The following is a 14,516-nucleotide window of genomic DNA, read 5'->3' as shown; positions in this document are numbered from 1 at the left end:
ACTGATGAGGAGGAAGCCATCTGTCCTGGTAGATCCATAAAAACTTGCAGTCATCTGGTGTAAGGAGAGGCAGAGAATGTGACATGGGGCTAAGAAGAGGGAGATTGATAAAAACTCCACAGAGAAGCAACCAACAGATGTGTCTCTTTCACATCAATGTTTCTCTCTCTCTCCTTTCTACTCTCTCTGAAAAAGTAATGGAAAAAATATCCTCTGGTGAGGATTAAAAAAAAAAAGTGGGGAGCCAAAAAACACTATGGTTAATGGGAAACAAAATAAAAGTATACTAAGTGTTCATTATCACAGCAGAAAGACTGTGCTTAAGTAATAAGAGTGCTAACTCAGTGCCAGGTACTTACTATGATTTTTACGGGCTGTTCATTTAACTGTACAACACAATGCTTACAATGATCCTTAAAAAAATGTTTTAAAGCTACAGGGTAATCAACACAGGAACCAATAGTGGTGATATAATTATATTAAAGAGGAAGAGAAGAGAGAGATAAAGTGTACAGTAAAAATAGGCTGAAGCCTCATGTATCAGAGCAGGAAGTTAAAAGATAATAATACCTAAAATTGGTAAGTCAAGAAACAGATGCATAAGCATATTATTTAAATATATGGATCATCCCCAGAAGAACTAAACCCTAAAATGATTTCTATAATCTATATTTTCAGTAAAACAGTCATCATTGACTTACATTTTAAGGTCTCTCCAGCATATGGTATATGTAGTTTAAATCGGTCACAGTTGGGTCCAGGAGTCAGTGACGTGCAGCTTTTAAAAAAGAAAAAGAAAGATTTTTTTTAACCATATATATTTAAGATATTTAACAAAGTAAATAAAAAGTGATCTTTATAAATAAAAAGATTTAAAACCCTGGCTTACAGAATGAAATAAAAGCCCATAGTGGTCTGGAGGCCAAGACAGTAAGACTTGCCCTAAAACAAATAATTCATTTATCTTACAATGAAACTTACATGCCTTCTAACAACAAACACCAACACTGCTTCAACTATTTCTCTCAAAGGAATATATCCCTCTTTGAAAATAGGCATATCATCCAAAAGAAGTCTGCAGTCTTTGATGCCAAGAATTATAAAACGAGAGTAACTTTATGGTCATATTTTAAATATAAACTCTTAGGTTTCACTCAGTTAGTACTAAAAAGAGCCCAGTTTTGGCCTTTTTCTGGTACCGGATGGTTCTCTCTCTTTCCCTGAAGGTCAAGCACTTCCTCTGGATTTGGCACCCCACAGCTTACATCTGCCAGAGAGCAGAGTTCTGCGCTCAGTGTTCATAAAACGCAAATTTAAAAGGGCGCTCAGTTAGTCACCCAGGTCTCAACAGCTTGGTATTTTTTTACTCTATTACTTCACAAAGTTTTACAATGTTCTTTGTTCTTTATAAACATTTACTTTATGAGATATCTTTCATGATCTTACAAGTCATAACTTCGACTGTATAACAGCAGTACTGGCTTCATAGATCAATAAAATATTAATATGAAGTTTCAGGAAGTTATATGTCTTCATTGTTTTTAAAAAGTGAGGTTTTTAATTTATAACAAAGCAAGAAGGTTAATTTTTTTCTTTTTTTAATTTATCTTTATTTTATTTTCTTAAATATATCTTTATTGATTTCAGAGAGAGGAAGGGAGAGGGAGAGAGAGTCAAAACATCAATGATGAGAGAGTCATTGATCGGCTGCCTCCTGCACACTCCCCACTGGAGATCGAGCCCGCAACCCGGGTATGTGCCCTGCCCAGGAATCAAACCGCGATCTCCTGGATCCTAGGGCGATGCTCAACCGCTGAGGCATGCCTGGCCAGGTAGCTAATTTTCTTTCATAATTCCAAAACTTGCTTTGAAACATTTCTGAAAAAGCTACGAAAGTAGTGTAGGGAATGGAAGCATCGTTGGAATAAGGCTTCTCTAAAGGGCAACTGTCATTTGAAAATAAATTTGAGAAATGCTGGCTCTAAAAAAATCTAACTAAGACCTCAGATTAGATTTACTGTTACTTTTTTCCAAAACTATTTGAATGTGAAAGAAGAGAGAACCAGACAGAAACATTAACTCAGATGTATTTAAGATAAATCACTAGGTTGGTTGTTCCTCTTTATCTTTACAGGCCAACAAAAATACCAGTTTATAAACAACAACAAAGTTGCACTAATAATTGCATACTAACATAGTTTAATTTTTCACAGGCTTTAAGAATACATTTCTGTTTACCTTTAAATATAAAAAATTCTGCAGGGCACATTTTATTAAGTAAAATATTTCCTTTATAGTATAATCTTGTCTAGCCCATAGCACAGTAGTTATTTGAATACACTTATGGGAAACACATAAATTACAGCATTACAAAATATAAAGTATAATCTAGTAACAGAAATGACCCTACAAGAAACACTAAGAATTTTTCTTATATTCAGCCAACAACACTTCAAAATATTTTTTTTTTTAAATTCATAATCAAGTGTCTTTTTGGGCTTGAAGATCAATTATCTATCTCTGAAGTTATTAACAGTACAGGAAATCCTCAGGATTAATCTGATTGTAGTTTGTTTGAAAAAGTCATCCTTTCTCAAAGTGAAATTAGTTTCTGAACTGTTGCTGTCACTGTTGGGCCACATTTTATATTATTTACTTAGGCTTTAACCAGGACTGGGAAAGCGTTTTCGTGCTGTGTTCCTTCACCTTCCCTCCTTACTATCTGGAAGGCTGGCTCCAGCCACCTCAGGGTGTGGAAAGGTACATTTCTCCCTGAGTCACCCATTCACTGAGTTTTTCACTTCGGTAAGGTTTACTGAGCGTTGTTCTGTCAGGAATACAGGATGGATAAGACAGCAAAATCTACAGTCTCATGGCACAAATTTTGGCAACAGAAGAGAAAAACAATACATGAGACAAATTTATAAAGATGGTTTAAGATTGCTAAATGTTATGAAGAAACTAAAACAGGGCACTGCAATAAAACAGGAGCTACATTATACTGGATGATTGGGGGAAACCTCAGGAGGAGGTGAAATCCAAAACCTGAGTAACAGAGGGGCCAACCATGTTATGGGGAAGAACATTCCAGGCAGAGGAAACAGCTGATACAAAGGCGTGAAGGCAGAATCAAGTCCAATATATTTGGGGGAAGAAATCTTGATCTGTCTGGGCAATGCAGCTAGAGCAGAGTGAATGAGGGAGAGAACAGCAAATGATTAGGACAAGAGGTAAGCAAGGGACATAACTGCAGGGCCTTGTAGGTAGTGGCAAATAATTCAGGCTTTATTCCAAGCTCAAGGAAGGGTTTTAAGAAGAAGAGAGACTAAGTACTACCTAATTCTGTGCTCTGAAAGGATCACTCTGTCTACTCTATGGGAAAAGGGACTATAAATGGAAATGGGGAGACCAGATAGGAGTCCATTTCAGGAAAGATGATGGATACTTAGACTAGGGGAGCAGCAGTGTCGATGGAGACAAATAGATTTACTCAATACAATGACTAGGAGAGGGGTAAGTTTAGGAAGAAGGGAAATCAGGAATGTAAAGCAGTGATTTCAACCTTTTTCAGCTCATGGCATACATAAATTAATTACTAAAATTCTGCAGCACACCAAAAAGATATTTTTTGCCGATCTGACAAAAAAAATAGGTATAATTTTGATTCAGCTGGATGGCTATTGTTGTGTTGGCTGTTGTCATTTTTTTATTTGACAATCTAAGGGAAAAGAGGTCAGTGCCCCTGACTGAACAGTCAGGTATTGAATGTTTTAAAAATTCTTGCAGCACACCAGTATGTTTCTTGGGGCACACCAGTTGAAAACAGCTGGGGTAAAATTTGAGATGATTACCAAATCTTTTATGGAAACAATCAGATTAATGCGTGGGCTAGCCAAAATTTACCAAACCTTACATTAGAGAGAGTACTATATGTTGTTGGTAAGATCACTCGGAGTAGGGATGGGGATGGAGGTGATACTCCCCAAAGAGCATAACCAAGTTAAAATAGCTAATCTCCTGTTAACTACAGGGTCTTGCTGAGAAGAATTACAAATTTGGAAAGGCTAATAAGCAGGTCTCTCTCCTACAGAGCACTCGACTGAGCAAATGATTGAAAATATCTGTTAAGCTCTAGCTTCCTTATCACCTGGGATAAGTAGATTTATGGGAAACAAGCCAATGTCATGTTACCTAAAGGTTCTTTTAAAATTAAACTAAAATGTTTCCCCTTCTTTAATTATCTCTGTATAAAGTTGTTTTTGGTCATGTTATTTAATTTACTGTGAAATTTCAAATCACACTCAAGGAGGGTATTAGTTTTTCTGCTAATCAAAAAAGGGCATGGGTTCGGACAATGTGGTTCAGTGGTTGAGCATCAACCTATGAACCAGGAGGTCACAGTTCAATTCCCAGTCAGGGCACATGCCCCAGTGTCGGACTTGATCCCTAGTAGGGGGTGTGCAGGAGGCAGCCGATCAATGATTCTCTTATCATTGATGTTTCTCTCTCTCTCTCTCCTTGCCCCTCTCTGAAATCAATAAATAAAATAACATAAAATTAAAAAATAAAATAAAATGGGTTTTAAAAGATTGAATAGTATGGTTGCACTTAAAGATTATGTGTGCATGTATATGCCTCTGTACATAAACAGAAAATACATCCTTTTTATATTTGACTAAGAAAACTTGGCTATGACTGCTTGATTTATCTCTTTCTCCTAAAGAGTTTCACTGCTTTTCAGAAGGAAAGAATGCAGGTAATTGATTTACTGAAAAAGAGTCTTCAAGGAAAGTATCTGCAAGTCCTTATATTGTGATACCAAAAACTTCACAGTTCTGCTCAGTTGGCTGGAGCATCAGCCTGTACACCAAAAGATTGCAGTCTGATTCCCAGTTGGGGTGTGTATGAGAAGCAGCCGATGGATCGATCTCTTTCTCTCTCTCTCTCTCTCTGAAAACATATCCTGGGGTAAGGATTGATTTAAAAAAACTCCACAGTTCTAACATTATTGTGTCTCCCAGCTTCTCTGTATTAGAATTTTGGGAATGGCTTGGCTGGGCAGTTCTGGTGTAAAGTCTCCCATGAAGTTGCAGTCAGATGTCAGTAACAAATAACTAATAGAGTAGGAAAGTTCATTCATCTAAAAAGTCATTTCCTTATACAACTACAAAAAAGCTACCAAATAAAAAGCTACCGGCTTCATTAAAATTTTATTTGTATCACAGCAACCTGTCCTAACATATAGCTAGATCTATGGTTTAAAAAGCCAGTATTACAAATTGAGTAACATTTTAATAATCAAGTAATTTTAAATAACTAAAAATTACTGATAATTAAAATGTAATTTCAAATTTGTCCCTCAACTGTACTTCCTGAGTGCTTACTATATGTCATGCACTGTGCTAGGTGCTGGGAATACAGCAATGACAAGAACAAAAAACATATCTTGGAATTATAATAAAAAAGGTTTTGGATGAAAAACTCTAAACATTTTATCTTTCACTAAATTCTAATTGCCTCAATATACTGGGAATGCACTATTTTAAAGTGGGAGAGCAGGCGATCTAAACTATCACATTCTACAGATCATCCAAGTGGGAATTATCAAATGGAAATTCTTGATTGGTAGTTTAGCCTCAAAAAACACAGCTAACCATTATATATTAAAATGCTAAACATCATAACCTCACATACTTTCATCCATTTGGTTTCTTATTTTACATCTAATCATGTGACTGCCAATATTATTACCTTGTAATTGTGGTCTGTTTTCCCAACCAGATCATAATATTCTTGGTGCCAAGAACTGTTTTATACTTTTTAAAAATGTCTTAGTACAGCATTTAGCACAGTACTAAGCACCCAGCACTGATGAAATTTTAGCATATATTTATAATCATAAACCAAACTGAAAAAGAATCATTTTACAGATGATGACAGTGAAGCCCAGGGGGTCTCACGGGTACTCAGTGAGAGCACTGGGACAGGAAATTACTTCCAGGACGCTCTGGTCACATCTCAGTCTCCCCAACCTGGACACCTCTAATCATCTTAAATCTCCAGCATCCAGCACTGGTGTCCAGGATGTGGATACTCCAACAACATGAATGGGGATAAGGGTTGTGTTCTTCTTGTGCCAAGAACTGATGATTTAACTGCAACTGGGAAGACACTCTCATCCTCACCTCTGAGAAAGGTAAAGGTATGATTATTTGTGAAAGGTTGTCCCTTTGAAGAGCTATACATGTGACCCCAAATTAAAGTCATTACTTAAAATTACTCCTTTTTTTTTTTTTTAATATATCTTTATTGATTTCAGAGAGAGGAAAGGAGAGGGAGAGAGAGAGAGAGAGAAACATCAATGATGAGAATCACTGATTGGCTGCCTCCTGCACACCCCGACTGGGGATCGAGCCCACAACCTGGGCATGTGCCCTGACCGGGAATCGAACACCGATCGCCTGGATCCTAGGTCGATGCTCAACCGCTGAGACATGCCTGGCCAGGCTAAAATTACTCTATTTTCACAATAAATAACAACAACAGCTAATATTTGTTGGGCATTAATATGTGGCAGGCACTATTCTAAGCTCTTTAGTTAAGTTAAATTATTTTAAGTCCACAGCAACCTTCAGAGATAAGTGCTATTATTACCTCCATTTAACAGATGAGGAAACTGAGGCACACAGAAGCTATGTGCTAGTAAGTGACAAAGTTGGAATCCAAACCCAGGATGTCTGGCTCCAGGGCCCATTTTCTTAACCACCACACTAAATCATCACTCAATAATTAAAGGGGAAACCTAGTGAAAAATGTGAATTATAATTTTTTTTCAACAAATGCTATTTTATTAAGTACCTATAATAATGAAAAGTAAAAGCTGATAAAACACTGCCAAAAAGGATGTTCTACCACATGTGTTTTAATGAAAAGAAAATGATTTTATCAGTCATAAGTATAAGAACTGTATACAAGTAAACCAATGATCCAAAAAAGGGAACAAGGCTCTCATAACTTCCTGAAATAGGCTCTACAATGTTGACACTACTGATTTACTTAGCAAACTCTTTAAATAAATAAACTCTTTAAATAAATAGTGAAGGTAAATTTGGGTTTGAATCTCTTTAAATCATTACTTGGTCCTAATTACTGAAATCTGACTCTTATTAAAGTCCCACTATAAAGAAGAAAAGTTGGCAATTTCACTCCACTTTATATTTTAGTGACAGCCAAGAATTAACCTGGATTAACACAGCTAAAAAAAGATATAACCTTTAAGACATTAGCATTTCTAAGGCAATGCAAAATATAAGCAAAATATATGCTTTCTAATTTAATGCTAAACCTATTATCTGATGTATTTTCTGGAAAAAATAATAATTTAAACCATATTTATTCTTCAAGCCATTGAAAAAGAACAAAGTAGATGAGCCCAGGTTTCTTCCCTGAGTCTACGTCAGTTTCCTTTCCCTAGACTATTAATTTACCATTTGGCATGTTCTCCTACACAGCTTCCTGTTTTCTTGATAATGACGTTTGTGCTTAACAATATTCAACGTTAGCTGAGAAGGAAGTCTTCAGCGTTGGCAACCTAAAATAGCAGGTGACTGTGAAATAAAATAAGCTCAAAGACCAATAACTGCCTGTTAAATAACTACTTAGTCACAAATTAGAGTGAATTATTGTTAGCTGGTGTTCACACTTTCATTTTACAAAATTTATTTTCTCTGAATTAAATCTATCATCAATGATTCCACTCAGACTAAGTCAGTTTCAAAATTATCAAAGTTTCTACACTGAAAGGCAGCAGTCAAGAAGCTAGAAGAGTGTTACAGGCTATCGTAATAGCTATCTAAATAATCCATAACATGTGCAACGAAACTGCACTAAGGGAGATTTTTATATTGTTCTCCAGAATGGAACTATCTGCTTGATGGCACATGATGTTCCTGATACACCAAATATATCCTCTAATCTCTAAAGCCTGAAATCTATTTCTAGGCCCTACTAGAAAGTGATAGATCGATTCTTAGCATAAGATTTTAAAATGCCATTACCAAAATAAGTGACTCAGCCTCGAATGTTTTCAAAATTATAAAAATAAAATATTTTTTAAATGTGTTTGCCAGTTCATGTGGCATCAACTGTTATTCCCAGTTTCTATGCTATATCTCCATTTATAGATGATAGATTTCCAATCTATTTTAAGAGTAGGGAGTATAACAAAAATGTGGTTTAGATTAAGTATCATATGGCTCAAATACTATTTTTAACAGATAACTAAGAGGGGGAATCTTTTAATTTTTTTTAGATACTTAGGTCATTAATGTTTAAGCTTTCTTTTCTAATATGTACATTTTATTCACTCTGTTGACAGAATAAAAGAGAAAATTAATAGAATTATCTCAATAAGTACAAGATAAGTGATAAAATTACACATCCATTCATGATTTTAAAAACTCTTTGCAAATGAGGAGAAAAAAGAAACTTTTTAATATGATAAAGGACATCTACAAAAAAAAACTACAACAAAATGTTAAAATGTTCCCTTTGAGACAAAAAATGAGACACGGATACTGTGGACTCTGAGAAAGAAGATACCTACTAAGAAGGGCTCCTGATGGCTAACTGGGTCAATTATTAAAAAACAGAGCCTAGCAGCCATTTCTATACAGGGGCCTCTCTTGCAAACTGCACTTTGCACAGAAGTCTGCACTGACCTGCCTGCCTGCACTGTGTTTCTGCCACCTGAGCCAGCCTTTATAAAGGAGTTCCTGAAATCCAATTTCAACCAATAGAACTAAAGCTTTCCCCATCCAATAAGAGCTGCACAGCTATATCCCCCCCCCAACAATTTCACCAACCAATCAGAGGAGCTCCACTCTGACCAATCAAGGTAGTGCCCTTTCAGTGAATCACACTGCAAGGATTTGTAGTCCTCATTTGCATGAGGACAGACCAATCAGAGACCAGGGAGAGGGCCGTTCTGTCTCTATAAGCCAGTTCAGCTCTGGCTCTGGGAGCACACTTCCCCTTTCCACCCAGGGCTGGAGACTAGGTTTCCTCGCTGAGATGAAACACCAAAGATGTGCTGGGGGAGCGAAGTGGAGCAGACCAGTGCAATGCAAGGCAGACCAGCGAGGAGCGGAGCAGAGCTGTCTAGCCTGAGGGGCCTAGCCCAGGGCTGCCCTCACAACCACGGGGGATCACAATTGAGTTCTTTGCACTTAATAAAGTTTCCTTCTTTACCTCACCCCAAATTGGGGGTTCATGTTGGCGTTGAATTGATGCCAACAACCATCAGTTGAGTTCTTATCACTTTTATTCAACATTGTAATGGAGGTCCTAGCAATTAGAATAGCATGGGGAAATAAGGGCATAAAAATTGAAAAGGAAGAAATAAAACTTTTTTTTTTTTTTTTGCAGATAATATGACTGCACGTAGGAGTTTTTAAAATTTCATATGCATTACTAGAAATATGCTTAGCAAAGTTGCCAAAGAACATACACAAAAATCAATAGTATATGTGTATGTATATCTGTATACCATCAATAATCACTTAAAAAATAAAAACTTCTAGAAAGATGCCACTGAATATAACATCAAATGATCAAATCCATAAAAATAAATGTCACACAAAAAAATGTATAAGGTATCTATGTAGAAAACTATTTTTAAGAAGAAAATAAAGAAAAGTAAATACATGAACATAGATGAAGTTGCTCTGGAACCTAAAAGGCAGATTCTTAAAATGTTAATAACAGCAGCATTCTTTGTAGCCCCAAACTGAGCAAATAAAATGTAATTTCAAACTGGATTCCCAAATGTCCATCAGCTACAGGAGAGGGAAATAAATTGGGACACAAGCATAAAGTGAAATATATAGCAATGGAATAAACTACACTCATATTCAACAACACAAGTGAATGCCAAAAAACATATTAATGAACGAAAGAATAAATACTGCATGATTCCATTTGTTTAAAGTTCAAAGCCAGAAAAAACTATAGTGTTTCTTTACTGATAAAAATTTATAGAGAAGCAGGAAAGTGAGAACAGTGGTCATCTATGGGGAAAGAAGGGAATGGTGACTAGGAGAAGACACATAGCAGGCCCCTGGGGCATGGCCAGCATTTGATTTCTTAATCTAGGTAGTGATAAGACAGAGATGTTCACATTTTGATATTTATTAAGATGTAAGAATATGATTTAAGCTATGTGTGTTTTAACAAGCCCTCCAGGTGACTCTGATTCACTCAAGTTTGAGAATCTCTGCTTTAAATATGTACTGTCTCGCCTTAGTAATAATCACAGTAATTTAAGATGGATTTTCTAATGCCAGTCGATCAATACAGCCACCTGCATATGCAAGTTCACATGTTCCTTTCTATGAGGAGTTGATGGTGGTTCTCTAAATTATTCAGTTGCCTTCAGCACACTGTGATCTGCTACATGGATGTAAGGAATCCACTGCCTAGTTTTAACTATACTAAAGCCCTTAAGAAATGGACAAGTGGCTTAAACTGATTCTTACAAAGAATCTGTGGCTAGAAAATAATACCAACAATGCAAGTACAGGGAAATCTTACATTGGGTGTGTTGAAAACTAGTCTTATGGCATAGCGTTTGCACCCAACGTTGTACTTCTTCCATTAGTATCTACGTATTTTTAAAAATTTCTTTTTTAGATACAACAGGTAAAAATACCATAAGTAATATTACTTTTACGGTATTGCTTATTTCATCTTATATCATTCTTTTTTACTTATATTTTACGTATGTAAATATATTTTTATGATTAAGTAAATATAATATGCATGTATTGGAGGTTCATAAGCAAATTACTTGAGGTGCATAATCAAAAAAAGTTTAGAGATTGCTGGTATGAGTTAAAGAAAGGAGTCCATTCTCAGGAAACTGGAACTGTAATCAGAAGACAAAAATCAAACTTTGAAAGTCAAACAAGGCACCATTTAAATAACAATACAAAACAACAATAGATACAAGTCACAAAGCAATTAGCATGATTAATTGCCAAATTAGTGGTTAAAGAAAATAAACACAATAGAAGTTGAGAGAGCAGAGAAATCACTTTTAGCTGGAGTGATCAAGGAAGGGTCACTGGAATATGACTGGTCTCTAAGAATGAGTTGGATCTTGTCAGACTTGGAGAACGAAAAATATTTACCTGCAATTGTCCTTAAATAGGGGCAAACCCAAGGAGACTGATACTCTGCTAGACTGAAAGCACTATAATAAAATAGAGCTCATTCAACTTTGAATCCCTTAGTGCCCAGCAGCATACCTGCTGAACCACAGGAAGCACCTGATGACTAGTGCATAAACAGTGCAGGTGAGCAAGTGGAGAGGACAAGCACACTCCAAGGTCATGTCAAAGGCAAAGCAAATTATGTAACTGTCCTGGACTGATTCCTATTCTGAGTGTGGGAATGCTGGTAATTCTTACATTAATAAATAATATAAGAAATCCCCAGGGACAAGGCCAACTATTTCTATACATTTAATGTGCGACATAATTTTATAAAAGTAATTTTTATACTAAACACTTAATTTGTTCAATGAAAATATTCCTGTAACCTTTTCTGGCCACCATTTTCATTCCTTGACCTAAAACATGTACTAAATGGATGCATTCTCTAGCCTCTGAATTCTGGGACTTTATATTTTATATCATTTGTATACAGCTGACCCTTGAACAGCATGGGTTTGAACTGTGTGGATTTTTTTCAATCAATAGTGTAAATGTATTTTCTCTTCCTTATGATTTTCTTAATAACATTTTCTTTTCTCTAGCTTACTTTAGTGTAAGATATGGTATATAATACATATAACATACAAAATATGTGTTAATCAACTATTTATGGTATCGATAAGGCTTCTAGTCAACAGTAGGCTGTTAGTAGTTAAGTTTTGAGGGATTCAAAAGTTATACGTGGATTTTTGACTACGCAGGACGGGGTGGGGGATTTGGTGACCCTAATCCCTGCGTTCTTCAAGGGTCAACTGTACTATGTACCTAAACCCCAATCTCAATTCCTGTTCTTTACAGGGGAGGAATGGAGAGTATTTATCTTGGCATGGAACTCAGATTCTCAAGGGAATGAGCTAGCAGAGCTTTGATCTCCTTTCTTTTTTGGATTTCATGATATGTACTTTATTTATGTTGGTATCTCCACAATGTCTCACACTTACTAGGTGCTCAATATATGCCTTCTTTAAAAAAATAAATAAGTTTGAGTTAACATGAACAGTACAAAGGGAGGGTACAGAAAAGAATGGAATTGAGACCCACTAAAATAATTTCTTAACACACCAATGGGTCACAACCTACCAATTGTTTGCAACATAAAGCTCTGTCCAATATAACCTCAGGGAATGTGGCTTCCAGAAAAATGAAGATAACAGTACTCTACCCCACACTGATCAAAACCATTCCTTGAACACTTCATTCATTCTACGTATTACACTTTAGCTATCTTAATTTATTTGAAGTGTTGTCTCATGGAGGACTGATTAAGCTTGTCTTATACAGTACCAAGGAGTAGAAGTAACATAAAAAAGGTTTCGGGTCAGCATAGGAAAGCGCTTTCTTACATTATTAGTGCCCCTCAAGAGATGCTTTGGCACAGACTGGACAGTCATTTGGCAAGGAAGCATAAGAAGGGGTTCATGAATTCTAGTGGCCATCAGAACTCCCATCCTAAAATTCTGTAATTCTAGACTAAATTAACACAACATTATACAATAATAGGACTTCTAAAGCCAACGCCAGTTCTTTAAGTTTTTAAAAAGATACAAGTTCTACCATGAACTACATAAACCAAACTTGAAATGGCAAATGATAATATTTTAACAAAAACAATGTAATAAAAATTGCTTTAATATGCCTTGTACAGTATTAAAAATCTTTACCAGTTACAATTATATTTTCTAAGTTGTGGTTATCCATTTATAACTTTAACAAGCAAATAGCAAAAAATGTTTGATCTTTAAAATGTGCAAGAATAAAAAAAAAGTGTTTACAAAAAAAAGACTACTGTAAACATTTCTCTTCACTCCAAAGCCATGCATCCTAAGTAAAGCACAGGAAACAGAGTCAATAACATTGTAATAAATGTGTATGGTGTCAAACGGGTACTAAACTTATGGGGGCATCACCTTGCAAGTTATATAAATGTCTAACCACTATGCTGCATACCTAAAACTAATACAATATTGAATGTCAACTGTAACTGAAATAAAAATATAAATAAATAAAAGTCATGATTCCTTGATATAAACGCAGACTACATAAACAAAATAATGATACTCTCTGAGTTTTTACTGACCAACTAAAATTTTTCATAATTTTGAGAGAAGTCTCATTCTTATAACCATCTATCATATGTATTCTACTTTTTTTTTTTAAAGAGTATCTCAGATTATCCAAAGTGTAGTTAGGAATTACTTATTACTAATGTACTGTTGTCTAAACTCTGAGTTAGAATTCTAAAAAGGTCAACTCCTGGACTGTTAGAATCCAAAAACCTTTCTAGAACAGTGCTACTCAAAGTGGGGTCCAGAGACCCCTGCTGGAATATAAACTATTATTAATCCATAATGAGATAAGCACAGAAATTGAGAGTAAGAACTTAGAAACTTTTATAGCAATTTATAGGAGTAGATTTAAGTCTTATGAATCCAATATTTAAAAGCTCAGCTTTGTATTTCACGTTTTTAATTTTATTTTTCTAGTAATTCATTTTTATTGTATTTTACAAAAGTATCACTTGGTGACAGACTGGAATTTTTTTATTAATTAGTTGATTTTTTTAGAGAGAGAGACACAGAGACAGAGAGAGAGAAAGAAACATCAATTTGTTGTTCCACTTATTTATCATTCATTGGTTGATTGTTGTATGTATATGCCCTGACAGGGGATCAAACCTGCAACCTTGGCATATCAGGACCATGCTCTAAACAACTGAGCTACCCAGCCAGGGCCTAGAAATTGTTTTAATCCTCACCTGAGGATATGTTTTCACTGATTTTGAGAGAGGAAGGGGGGAGGGAGGAGGGAAACATCATTGTGAGAGAGAAACGTCAATGGGTCACCTCCCATATGTGCCTGACCAGGGATCAAACCCACAACCCAGGTACGTGCCCTGACAGGAAATCAAACATGCAACATTTTGGTACATGGGATGGCACTGCAACCAAATGAGCCACCCGGTCTAGGCTAGAAATTTTTTTTAACATTTTTTAAACTCTGGTTTTTCACCAGAGTTTTAAAACACTGCTGTCCTCCAATCTCCCCATTCACCTTGGTTTCCCCACTACAGTAACAACACTATTAATTTATTACTTTCCAAGTGTTCTTTTGATATCTCTGCTAAATTGACAGTAATAACAATATAGTTAACTGCTTAAAATTTATCATCAGATTATGTCTGGATGTTCATAATTTGTAACACTACTTCATTTGTATTCAGATGTAACTCCAACAAATTCTTGG

At 35.7% G+C, this 14,516-nt stretch overlaps 1 protein-coding gene across 4 annotated transcripts in view; it reads right to left on the bottom strand.

Moving 5' to 3' along the window:
- The window catches only part of BABAM2 (BRISC and BRCA1 A complex member 2), a 316,065-nt gene that overhangs the window by 264,641 nt on the left and 36,908 nt on the right, over positions 1 to 14,516 (bottom strand). For all 4 annotated transcript variants that reach the window (XM_081156557.1, XM_081156556.1, XM_081156555.1 and 1 more), the window contains one exon: positions 702 to 778. In XM_081156557.1, coding sequence (XP_081012683.1) covers positions 702 to 778 — 77 coding nt within the window. The remainder of the gene's footprint in view (positions 1 to 701; positions 779 to 14,516) is intronic.

The sequence above is a fragment of the Miniopterus schreibersii genome (genome assembly GCF_964146895.1).
Source record: "Miniopterus schreibersii genome assembly, chromosome: 13".
In the NCBI taxonomy this organism is placed as follows: domain Eukaryota; kingdom Metazoa; phylum Chordata; class Mammalia; order Chiroptera; family Miniopteridae; genus Miniopterus; species Miniopterus schreibersii.
The sequence above is the reverse complement of the archived record's forward strand: the minus strand, read 5'-3'. Positions and strand labels throughout refer to the sequence as shown.